The sequence below is a fragment of the Onychomys torridus genome, chromosome 11 (genome assembly GCF_903995425.1).
Source record: "Onychomys torridus chromosome 11, mOncTor1.1, whole genome shotgun sequence".
Taxonomy (NCBI): Eukaryota; Metazoa; Chordata; class Mammalia; order Rodentia; family Cricetidae; genus Onychomys; species Onychomys torridus.
The window spans coordinates 40809808-40822731 of record NC_050453.1 but is presented as its reverse complement, the minus strand read 5'-3'; the positions used below and the strand labels follow the sequence as shown (position 1 = coordinate 40822731).

Here is a 12924-nt window from a genome sequence, read left to right as displayed (position 1 = left end):
GCTGTCTTGGGGGCTTTGAGGCACTCTACCTGAGCCTTACCTGTCTCTGATCACCTCTGAGGCCAAGTGTGCCTATTATCTTTCCCTGCCTGCTTCAACCCCAGTCTCACCAGATGGCTTCAGTCCCAGGGGTCATAAGTCCTGTTGTAACATCATAATGTGTTTCATCTTTTGGAAAAGTTTAGGGTAAAGACCATCAGTACAGGACACATTTGTGGGCATTTGAAAGGATTCTCTAGTAAGCTTTGTAATTCTGTATTGTGTAATCCCTATAATCATTGAGCTAGGTGTTCAGTTCCTGCCAGTTGAAGGACTCACTTCTAGTGGTACTCAGTAACATCTCCATCCATCCATCCGTCCATCCATTCATCATGAGGCTTCTTAGCTACACTGAGCCAGGATTTGTACAAGGTTATGGAACTGTAGAGAATGTCTTAGGCCCAGGTCAGGTGACTTAACCCACCAACTCATATGTCCCCCATCCCCAGCCTCAGGGAAGGCACAGGGGCCATCTCTCATACTCTCTGTCCACATCTTACCCATCTCAGTCTGGTCTTGCTGTGTCTGGGCTGCACCTCTTACTTGATCTTTGCAGATGGTGTCAGGACATTTCATTTCTGACCAAAAAGGGATCTGTCAGTGTTTGAAGGCTGCTGAGAAATGATTTGCCTCTGTTCTGGGCCTGATTTGATTACTTTTTCTTTTTTGATGTAGGACAGTTTTGGTCTGAAAGAGATAAAAAGGGGGAGCAGGGTGAGGATAGGGAGGTGGTTCAGTTGGCAAAGCGTTTGCTGAATAAATATAAAGACCCAAGTTTGGATTCTAAGCATCCATGTCAAAAGCCAGGTGTGATAGTGTGTGCCTGAAATGCCAGTGCTGGGGAGACAGAGACAGGATGATTCTCAGGACCCATTCACCAGCTAGGTTAGCTGAATGGGTGAACTCCAAGTTCAGTGAGAGACAGTATTGCAAATAAATAAATAAATAAATAAATAAATAAATAAATAAATAAATAAGGTGGAAAGTGACTGTGGAAGATACCCAGTGTTGACTTTTGGCCTCTACATGCACACCCACAAGTGACAATGTGCACCTGTATACAAATGCATGTATACATGAAAATGTACACATATATGAGAGAGAGAGAGAGAGAGAGAGAGAGAGAAGAAGAAGGAGGAGGAGGAGGAGGAGGAGGAGGAGGAGGAGAAGAAGAAGAAGAAGAAGAAGAAGAAGAAGAAGAAGAAGAAGAAGAAGAAGAAAGCAAATAAAACAAATGAAATTATACAAGTGCTGGTGTGTTGTAATTTGAAATGCCTGTTCTGTTGGGAGGTGAGCAAAGACCCCTACAGAAATCTCCCTCCCTGACTTCTGGGACTCCAGGTGTACTAAATTTCACTTGGTTCTATATGCAGGGCAGTGTCGGAACATGGAGTTGGACTCTGGGAAGGTTAATCCTGTCACCTATTATGCTTGTAGACAGAACATCTCTAGGCCAAGGATTTCTAGCTCATACCTACCTCAGGCCAGAAGGACCCAACTGCAGAGAAGAGATGGCACGTCGGCTTGGCTGGGTGAGGTTGCTAGATGAAGCTTAATACAGATACAAAGGAGAAAGTCAGAATTCATGGCACACTCCACATTCTGCCAAAAGAAAGACTCCCTCCACCCACTGCTCCTCCTGTACTCTTTCAGGGATCAACTGCTGTGAATAGATCAGATAAAAATTTGGCTTCTTATTCATATTCATTTCTAGATTAGGTTATTTTCTTGTCATTTGAGAAAAGATTTTTATTTAACAGATTATGTTTTACAGTGTATGTAAAAATATACATAGGCTTGGAAGAGAGAGGAAAAGGAGTATATGCAGTTATATAAAGAAATAGATAGTTTTAAAAAATAAAGTCTTTAAAGAGTCAGTAAGAGTAATATAAAAGTTAATCCATGTAAAGAGGAAAATCACACAGAGTCTGGATTATATTGTCTTTGGGATTTTTAACTACAGAAAGACATTTGATTGTAAAAGCTGCTGAGTTAAATCAGTATATATATCTTGACTTAAAATTTCATACCTAAGGATATGTTGCTTTGGAAAAGAGGTTCTGCTTTTGTTTCCACAGAAGATGAGAACCTGTGGATTGCTTCCAGGCTAATATGGTTTGATCAGCCAAGACCCCCTGAGAGGTCTCCAGATGAACCAACATCCAGAACAGCTTCAAAGCAACTATCTCAAAGGATACAGTGTCACAGACAACTCTAGTCAGGACTTGACCATAATCCTAAAATTTTCTTTGTGCCCCTATAAGACTACCAGTGCCCCCAACCAGCAGGAGGTAGCCTAGAACACTATACCCACATTCCCCCAAAATGGATTATGGATGTTTGTCTTTGTTTAGATTGTTGGTTACAAATTATTATTAGTCATAGTCAATCTCTTTCTAAAAGAAGAAAGGGGGATATACTATAGAAATGTAGGATATAGATATGGTAGGATGAAAGGGTAGATTATCGAACCTACTTTTAAAGAGCGACAACTTGTTTAAAATATTTACATTGTTACGGATTTAGTTTATTGATACAAATTTAAAGTTAATTTTGTTATACTGTATGTATTTTTTATACAACTCATTTAAAATTGTAATGTATCATTAAAAATACAGATTAATAGTTAATCATTTATGATAATCAAACTTATAATCATATTAGTTGTTTTCTAGGTATACAAAGACATATTTCAATTAGGTAGGTAATCTTCAAACACTTCAAAGACTTACAGAATATGCCATTTAAAGTTTTTTTTTTTTTTTTTTTGGTTTTTTGAGACAGAGTTTCTCTATGTAGCTTTGTGCCTTTCCTGGAACTGTCTTTGTACACCAGGCTGGCCTCAAACTCACAGAGATCCATCTGCCTCTGCCTCCTGAGTGCTGGGATTAAAGGCATGCGCCACCACCACCCAGCAAACTGTTTTAAAAACTTAGACTTTCTGGACAATGAGACCCATCTGCTCCTGGCAGTACTGACTTACTTCAAAGAGGAAGATGAGCATTGAAGACACTCCATATAAGTTTATCTTCTTCTAGTCAAAAATAGCCATTTGGGCAAGAAACTGCTTTTGCCTGGACTGCTGATAATATGTCATATAAACTGGACATACAAGACCAATAGAAAAATGACCACTAAATTTGCCAAAATAAGGCAAAATGGTCCTTCAGATTCCTGCTTCATAGAGGAGACTTCCAGACATTCTACAGAGAAAAATGACTGAGAGACTCTAGGCCTATAGGCTAAAAACAAATAATCCAACTTGCAGAGGAACTTTAGGTGACTGTCCAGGCAGGCAGCTCTCTCTGTCATTCTAGATTTTTGAAAGCTGCTTACAATGCATTTCCTGTTTATTAGGTAATATTATATCCTTTGGGGGTCTTTGATGTAGTTGAAGACTAGACTAGATAGTTATAATTATAGTTTTCTTTAGTCATGAAAAAAGATAAATTAGATATGAAACCTTAGACTTACAAATATAGGATAGATAGAATATTTGATTTTGCCAAATACAAAGCTAGATATAGTAACTATAATTCTTATGTGATAACTGTTCTATTATATTTAATTTTACTATGTTAAAGTTAAAAGCTTCCTTTTTGATTAGACAGAAAAAGGGAAATGTTGGGGGATATCTTTCTGTATGCTGTGAATATAAGTTGTTCCCATTGGCTAATAAATAAGCTATTTTGGCCTATGGCAAGGCAGCTTAGATCCAGGCAGGAAATCTAAGGAGAGAGATAGAAAAGGGAAAGGCAGGTCAAGGGAGATGCCAGCACCACCAGGAGACACAGGATGTGAAAGTACCCTGGCTTCTGATAGATTAATAGAAATGGGTTAAGTTATAAGAGCTAGTTAGCAAGAAGCCTGCCACAGGCCATGAAATTGGTCATTAATATTAAGCATCTGAATGATTATTTTATAAGCATCTGAGGGACCATGGGGCGGGTGGGACCTGAGGAACCTGCTGGCTACAAGACTGAACCACTCTCCAGCTGACCAGGAAACCTTTGCAATCGGTGAAGCTCCCACTCACAGTTTTGGATTGAATTTGTCACTGCCTGTTGAGGTCGAAACCATTCAATACCTCTGAGCAAGGTGAACCTTAAGACTGCATGGTCACCTAGGAAGAAAGAAGAAACACATTAAAACTCTACAACATTAGCCCCCCCGCCCCCCACCCCCAAAATAAAACCAGTCTTCTCCAGCAAAGCTCTTGTTACACCCACAGGTTCTAATGTCAATGATGGAGCATTACTGAGAGGCGGCAAGCCTTTGTATCTGCGATGGGGGTCTGGGCTGAGAACCAGAAGCAGGACTCAGGGCTTCTCAGTTCATGTGACTCTCATTTTCTCTGATGAAGTCTAATGAACTGGGTCTCAATTCCCTGCTGCCCCTAGAATCCTATTTGCAGAAGCTAGCCCTTGTTGGCACATTTTAGAGGCAGAAAATTCCTTGGACTTTTCCTTTCATGAGTTGCCAGCTTAGCTGGGTGGGTTCTTGCTGTGAGGGGGGGGGGGCTCCCCTCTGCATCTCAGTGCAGACCAGGCCTCTACTAGGTCTCTTTTAGCATAAGACTTAGCTCCAACGTTACATTTCTGGGGGCCAAGATTTCCATGACCAAAAGCAACTTGGGGAGAAAAGGGTCTACTCCATCTCACAGCTCACAGCCCACCGCGAAAGGAAGTCAGGGCAGGAAATGAAGACCGGAACCTGGAGGCAAAAACTGAAGCAGAGGCCACAGAGGAGTGCTCCTTAGTGGTTTGCTTAGCTTACTTCCTTATACTTCCCAGGCCCACTTGTCCAGGGGTGGCACTGGCCCTCGTGTAGTGGCCCTTCAGAAGCAATCATTAATTAAGAAAAGGCTCTACAGACTTGCCTACAGGCAGTCCAGTAGTATTTTCTCAATTGAGGTTTTCTCTTCCCCGATGACTCTGGCTTGTGTCAAGTTGAAAACAAACAAACAAACAAACACCCCCCAAACTAATCAGCACAGTGACTAAGAAAACACTACCTGAGGATGAGAGGACTAATGAGGTAGAATGCTGTGTGTGTGTGTGCGTGTGTGTGTGTGTGTGTGTGCACAGTCCTCCCCGTGTGTGTGTGTGTGTGTGTGTGTGTGCGCGCGCGTGTGTGCACAGTCTTTCCCGTGTGTGTGTGTGTGTGTGTGTGTGTGTGCGCGCGCGTGTGTGCACAGTCTTTCCCGTGTGTGTGTGTGTGTGTGTGTGTGTGTGTGTGTGCGCGTGTGTGCAGTCCTCCCCGTGTGTGTGTGTGTGTGTGTGTGTGTGCGTGTGTGTGTGTGTGTGTGTGTGTGCACAGTCCTCCCCATGTGTGTGTGTGTGTGCACAGTCCTCCCCGTGTGTGTGTGTGTGTGTGCGCGTGTGTGTGTGCGCGTGTGTGTGTGCGCGTGTGTGTGTGTGCGCGTGTGTGTGTGTGCGTGTGTGTGTGTGTGTGTGTGTGTGTGCACAGTCCTCCCCGTGTGTGTGTGTGTGTGTGTGTGCACAGTCCTCCCCGTGTGTGTGTGTGTGCACAGTCCTCCCCGTGTGTGTGTGTGTGTGTGTGTGTGTGTGTGTGCACAGTCCTCCCCGTGTGTGTGTGTGTGTGTGTGTGTGTGTGTGTGTGTGTGTGAATTGAGCTGATGACTTTGGAGGGTCAGAGTCTATGACAGCAGGGTGAAGGAACAGCAGAGAGCTCACATCTTAATCTACAATCCTGAGGCAGAGGCACACTGGGAATGGTGAGTAACACACTTCCTCCAACAAGGCCACACCTCCTAGCTCTTCCTAAACAAACAGTTCCGCCCACCGGGGGACCAAGTACTTAAAAATATGAGCTTATAGGGGCCAATCTCATTCAAACTACCACATACATGTGGCATATACACATGTATGTACACACACATACACACATGTGTACACGCATGTGTATATACACATATATACACACATATGTATCTATATAAATATAGATCAATAAAAATATATCTCAATAATTATAGCACCCAGAGATAATCCTACCAATACCTTTAATTTCTACATTTCTCTAACATTTTCCTAAAACTGTGTGTATTTGTGTATATATGTGTACGCATGAAAACATGCACACTTATCACCATGTATCTAGTTTTCACACCTAGCTCTATAAAATAGATAAGTCTTGAATGGTAGGGTATCCATGGTGATAGATGGATGAGCAGAAGCCCAAGAGGTCATCACTTCCAGGCGCTCAGCATGTGGGCTGGGACGGGTGTGCCCAGCAGCATCCTGGGAGGCCCTCCTAGGGCATTCCTGGATAGCACTCATGTTAGCACGAGTACTCCTGTTTCTCAGAGGGCCAAGTTCAGATGCTGACCACTGCACTAGCCACTACCTTTGTGCCCTGGTAGATCTTAGAGTTAGCCCTTCAGATCCGTGGTCTCTCTTCACATGTCTCTGGCTGGAGAGATGGGGCTGTGGGTCCGAGGTGGACTTACCTCCGCTCCATGGTGGGTACTTGTATGTAGTCTTGGGAGGGGTTCTTCCATCCTTAAATTTCTTCCCCATGTACTCGATATAAGAGCGTGTTGCCCGCCAGTTACAAAACCTGATGGAAGAACGGCTTCTGGTCACACAGAATGGCTGGACCAGTCCTCCCAAACTGTGGGGTGTCTGACACAGAGATCGCTGTGCTGGGATTGCTGCCTACTGAAGACATTCTCTGTGTCCAGGCCCAGCCCCAGTAAAGGACTGACCTGCACACTGTGTGGGAGACTTCCTTCTGGAACCATCGTGGATGGAGTCTGTGGAGAAGCCACTATGCTCAGGCCTGGGTGGTAGTCAGCTATGTTCACCTGAGTGTCAGACTGCACAGTCTCTGTCTAATCCCTACCACATCATCAGGGGACCTCAGTGGGGTCTCCACGCTTCCTTTCCTGAGAGCCATGCTCCTTCCCTGATCCCAGCAGGTCTCCCCCGGTAACTGCCTCCTCAGCGCCGTGCACTTACTGTCATTGAGAAACCTTGCTTCTCTGATGCTCCTGAAATATTCATCACTCTCTCTCTGGCCCCTTCCTCCCAGGACTCCTTAGTTGGTAAGACTAGGTTTAATAGTCTGCACTTGTGCTCCCTTTGCTTGACTGGGGGGGGGGGGTATGGTCCTTGCCGGCGCCCGTCTCCCTGCTCCCCAAGGGTCAGACTATGTTACTATGGTTGCTTTGCTCTAATGTGCAAAGATGCATTGTTTATGGAGGCAAGAGAACAAAAGGCTGGAATCCTGGTCTTATCACTTTCTAAGTGATGCTAGGCTAGTACCCGAGCAACTCTGAACCTCAGTCTCCTCATGTGTAACCTGGGGACCACAAAAAATGCTTTGTCTCCACCTTCTTCTCATGATGCTGAGTGTTCGTATGTGACGAGACACAACACCACAGCATGCACAGTGCAAGTATCAGTAAGTATATAAGCGGTGAAGAGTCAACTCCAGAACCTCCACAAAGCAAGTCTAAGTTTCCTAAGGACATAGTAGGGGCAGGGAAGCTGAGCACTGAGTTAAACAAGGAGACACACACAGTTTCTAGAAGTTTCTGATGCCTCCAAAATCGTCAAGGTAAGTTTCTATGAAGCCCTGGATAGGAAAAGTAGAATTAAGTTCTGAATAACAAATGGTATCCAAAAGGGTTCATTGCTCATCTTAAACCAAGATTTTGTGTTTCTTTCAATTTTGGATAAAACAACTTGTCTTAGGGTAAGCAACCTTTATAACTTTATTATTCATTAGATACTTTACTTTTATTTTATGTGTAGGGGTGTTTTGCCTGCATGTATGTCTGTGCACCATGTGCATGCCATACCCATGAAGGCCAGAAGAGGGCATCAGATCCTCTGGAATTGGAGTTACAGACCGTTGTGAACTGCCATGTGGTGCTGAGAACTGAACCTGGGACCTCTGAAAGATCAGTCAGTGCTCTTAACCACTGAACAATCTCTCCAGTCTCAAATATTTGTTTTTAATATTTATTTTTTGAGATACTACAATTATATCATTTCTTCCTGCCATTTCCTCCCTCCAAATCCTCCCATATATCCCTCTGTCCTCTCTTCCAAACTCATGATCTCTGTTTTCATTAATTGTGATTGCATGCATATATGTATATGGACATAGACATATATTGTTAAATATAATCTGTTCATTCTGTATAATATTACTTGCATGTTATGTTTTCAGGGCTGATCTCTTGGTGCTGGATAACCAGTTGGCATGCTCTTCCCTGGAGAAGACTACTTCTCCTGCACCCAGGCGTTCCTTAGTTGCCTGGAGTTCTTTGTGCAGGGTTGAGGCCTCATGGGCCCCCATCCACTTTAGCATGCCTGTTGGTGTTGTCCTTGTTCAGTTCATGTTTGAGCGGTCATGTTGGTTAGTTTTTATGGGTGTGGCTTCTGATATTGCTAGGAGACATAATCTCATAGAAAACTTCACCTTTATTTTAATTGAAGGGCACATTTAAAAACTGCTTTTTTTGTTTATGTTTATGTGTGTGTGTGTGTGTGTGTGTGTGTGTGCGCGCCTCTTTGCCTGTCTGTGCTCCATATGCATAAATGCTTACAGAGTGGGCAGCAGAGGGAGTTATATCCCCCAGAACTGGAGTTGTGGTAGATGGTTGTAAGCTGCCTAATGTGGAACTGATTTTAGGTGTTCTAAATGCTTTTAACTACTGAGCCTTCTCTCCAGCCCCAAGGTCACCTTTTTTTTTTTAAATAAAGAAAAAGGGAAGCCTACCAGCCAGAGTCACAATATGATATAAGCGTCATCATTAGGCTTCTTTGGTGGTCTGAATGAAAATGACCCCCAAAGACTCATAGGGAGTGGCATTATTGGAGGCGTGGCCTTGTTGGAGGAGGTGTGGCCTATTCCTAGTTTTAAGAGGAACTGTCACAGGGGTGGGCTTTAAGGTTTCAGATGCTCAAGCCAGGCCCATTGTCAATCTCTCTTCCTGCTCCCTGCCAATCTGGGTGTAGAATCTCAGCTACCTCTCCCATATCATGTCTGCCTGCATGCTGCCATGCTTCCTGCAGATGATAATGGACTAAACCTCTGAACATGTAAGCCAGACTCAATTAAATGTTTTCTTTATAAGAGTTTCCGTGGTCATGGTGTCTCTTTACAGCAATAGAAACCCTAACCAAGACAGCTTCTCTAGGAAAATTTTGGCCAACTACTGTTTCACTGAGGCTGCAGGAAACAGAAGAGGGATCTCTCTGATAGAAGGCCAGAGTTTGATAGTCAGCCGAGACATCTCAGGCCAGATGCTAAGCACAACTCTTGGCGGGACAGGTTATGAACCAGGACACTGTTATGAACAGTCTGAAGGTGTTCTGTTCATTTCAGTTTTGAATTTTGGCCCTCATAGGCTCCTTGTCATGTTTCCATTTTGAGTTAATTGCTACATTGGTCACTGGGATCTGGGGAGAGAGGTCCCATGAAACTGAATATTTGATTTTTCTCCAAGTAACTGTGCCCCACCCAAGTGGTGATTTTGAGAACTGGATAAAATGGTAAACTGCTCTGATCTGCTTCCTCCATGATGTTCTTTATTATACCAAAGCCTTGGCAGACTTTGTCCCTCAGGAGCTGTGGTCTACCTCATGCTTAGTGGAGAAGTCTGGGCTTAAGTACATATCATGCCCCCAACCCAAGAAAGCACACAGAGAGGTGTGGAGCCAGCATTCTGGTGTGGGTTTCTTCTGTCTGTCCCTTAGTTCAGTGTGGGATAGAGTGTAGTGGGTAGGGTAAGAGCCGACATCTTAGTTCCTCACAAAACTGGACATTGTGGGACATATGAAGACAGGGAACTATTGGACTTGGTAGTCACTGGGTGAGAGAATTTAAGTACCTTTTCCAGAAGTACATAACGACAGGGAAGATGGATATGATAGCCCCATGGAAGATGGTGCGGTCTAGGTGGCCTTCCGTAATGGCAGCAAAGATGATGTCCTTCTGAGACTCAGAGATGTTCACCTACCCATAGGATGGGGTAGGAGTCACTGTTAGAGGCTCTTGGAAAGTAAAATGACTTCTCTTGACCCCTAACGTCCCCTGAAATGCCATCTCCCCAGAAGTCAGTTTCCTGTGCATTTGCTAAGCAATGGGCATCTCGTTGACCTAGGACTTATGAGGAACCCAGCAATTCAGTTTTAGGGTTTTTATGGGGGAAAGGGTCAGAGTGGAGCTGGAGACCACCTTACCCTCAGCTTTGGAGGGACATCAGAAACCAGGAAGAGCTTTAGAATAATGTTAAGTTTAGAGCGCATCAGGATGACGTCATTCTCATTGTACGCTCTGTTGATCTGCAGCACGTGAGCTGAACTCACCAGGTCGTTAAATCTACGAGAGAGGCATATGGAAGAATTCAACAAGAGAAGACAAAAGCAGGTGCTGGCTAGGATGCCTGGCTCAAATCTATTTCTGGCAAGAAAAGGGCAGGGCTGTTTCTGAGCCAGATTGTGATGTCATTCACACAATCTCAACACTTCCATTAGCAAACACTGAGCACAGACCACAGGTCAGGTTGTATGCCAAGTGCTCTGTCTAGGACATTTCTTCACCACAATCCCCACCTCCACCCCCCCCTCTTCATTTCACAGTCCCCTCCTAGTCCGGAAGTGTGTCTCACCGATGACTAATTCAAGAGCTTCAGATCTGTTCTGCTGTTTGCCCTTTGCTGCTGGCTGGAGGCCAACACTCAGATGCAGGTGGATTCCCTTCATGGGGAGCACCTTAGGCAATGGCTTAAGACTACACCTCTGTGGTGACAGGGAGCCACCAAAACATTCCCAGCAGGAGAATAACAATTGGTTTCATGCTTTTTATAAGGGTTTCCAGTTGCTCTACAATGGTGGTTCTCAACCTTTCTGACACTGCAACCCTTTAATTCAGTTCCTCGTGTTCTGGTGACCCCCAACCATACAATTACTTTTGTTTGTTACTTCATAACTGTAATTGGCTACTGTTATGAATCACAATGTAAATATCTGATATGCAGACCCAGTGTGGTCGCAACCCACGGGTTGAGAACCACTGCTTTTCAAAGACGAGTTTGCAGAGGGAGAACTAGGAAGCAGAGAAGAAGGGGGAGAGACCAGGAGCAGCTGCAGAAGTCGCTGGGGACTGACTACTCTCTCTCTTCATTTACCATGGCTTTCCTTAACAACCTTGTTATCTCACTAACCCCCCCTCATCCTTCAAAGCTCAACCTGTCTCTTGGCTCCATGTTGGGGGCTAGCTTGGGCTGGAGACAGCTGGGAGGTTCTGATGATGGGAGTGGATATTTTGCTCCTTACCTAGCCAGACTCCTGCCAGACAAGGCCAGCTATGGACCGGCACCAGGGCCTGGGTGGTGAGAGGGCGTGGTCCGGGAACTGGCACTAGACATTTCCCCCGGATGAATGTAGTCAAATATTCCAGATGCTGAGATGTGAAATGCTCTGAGTGCCACCCCAAAATGTCGCTTGCTAAAGGGGAAATTGAGATATTCTGAGCTTCCTGCAATTCTGCTGTCTGAGGAATGTTCTTTACTGACTTTGTTTTTGCTTCTCAGTTTGAGGGGTATAAAAAAGAGCTGTGCTGTTAATACACTCTCTGGCTTGGGTCAGGCTTTGCAGTCCTCCCGAGCCTAGATCCTTTCATTATCTCTTTATTTCTCTTTCATTCCTGGTCCTCCCACTGGGGATCCCAGTGTGGAGCCCCGATAAAGCTGGTCCAGGTTAGCTCCAAGACACCATGCCTGAGGACTCACCATCGTTTAGCTATATTGCCTGTGCCCAATTCTACCTAGTACCCGTCATCGCAAGAGACGTCCCCACCTTGTATGCGTGTCCTGTCTGCATCCTGAGTCTGTGGGCTGACAGACATACATGTCTGTGATGACAGAGCCTGTGCTCAATAAGAAGACAATTTAGAACGGAGCTGAGTGTCTCCATGGAGTACAGCGGGCCACAGTCCCCTGATATGTTAATACTGGATATTCTACATTTCTGAGAGTCTCATTAACTGGCATCCCTGGCATGGCGAGAATAGACTGGTATACGCTCCTTAGTCCATTCCTCCACTTCTCCCAGTGGAAATGTTTTCTAGGAGTTACTATTTTTTTTCCAAATAATTTTCTCGGTTGTACTTTTTACTCTAAGTTTTAACTCATTCATACAACAGAGCAGCATCTAAAAATAAAAATATTTATTGTTTCTATGAAAATAAGTTAGAGCAGAGCACGCTGGCGTACACCTATAACTGCAATCTTGGGAAACAGGGAAGTCTTGTGTTCAGGTCAGCCTGGGCTACAGAGTCAGACCAGTTGGAGAGAGAGAGAGAAAGGAGGAGGAGGAGGAGAGAGAGAAGGAGACAGCGAGGAGAGAGCAAACATTCTCTGAGATGTTGTAACAAAGATAAGTATTATAGCTTCTGTAAATTTAAAAAAAAAAAAAGTTCAGTCAGGTACAGCAAAGGAAATTTAAATCACTGAAAAAAGCCAATTTGAGAAGTAGGAGGATTTGACCAGGAACATAGCTCAGTTCTTCAGCTCTTGCCTCGCAAGGGTGTGGCCCTGGGTGAGATCCTGTGCCTACAAAATACAGACACAAACAAACAAACAAACAAAATCCAGAAGTACTGAGTTATTTCCGAGTGACCTTTACAGTTTTGTTCCACTTTGGTATTGGGGGGTAAGTCTGGCCTTTGAAGCCTGAGCCATCTCTCCAGCCCGCGTTTCACTTTTAAGAAATTGAAATTAGAGTTGGTTGGACATTATTTGGAGCATAATTTAGAGTTTATACAAGAAAGATACATTGGCTCTTTATTGGTAGGTTGACTTTAAATTTGAAATTTGGCCGGTGAGTGAATATGCATTAACACATC

At 44.3% G+C, this 12924-nt stretch overlaps 1 protein-coding gene across 1 annotated transcript in view; it reads right to left on the bottom strand.

Annotated features, from left to right (window-relative positions):
• Nucleotides 1-601: 601 nt before the first annotated feature.
• Rgsl1 (regulator of G protein signaling like 1) overlaps nucleotides 602-12924 on the bottom strand; it is a 60092-nt gene continuing 47769 nt past the window's right edge. Inside the window, 5 exon segments of the mRNA XM_036201965.1 lie at nucleotides 602-726; nucleotides 4076-4162; nucleotides 6512-6621; nucleotides 9908-10032; nucleotides 10260-10398. Of these exon segments, the coding sequence (XP_036057858.1) occupies nucleotides 602-726; nucleotides 4076-4162; nucleotides 6512-6621; nucleotides 9908-10032; nucleotides 10260-10398 (586 nt within the window).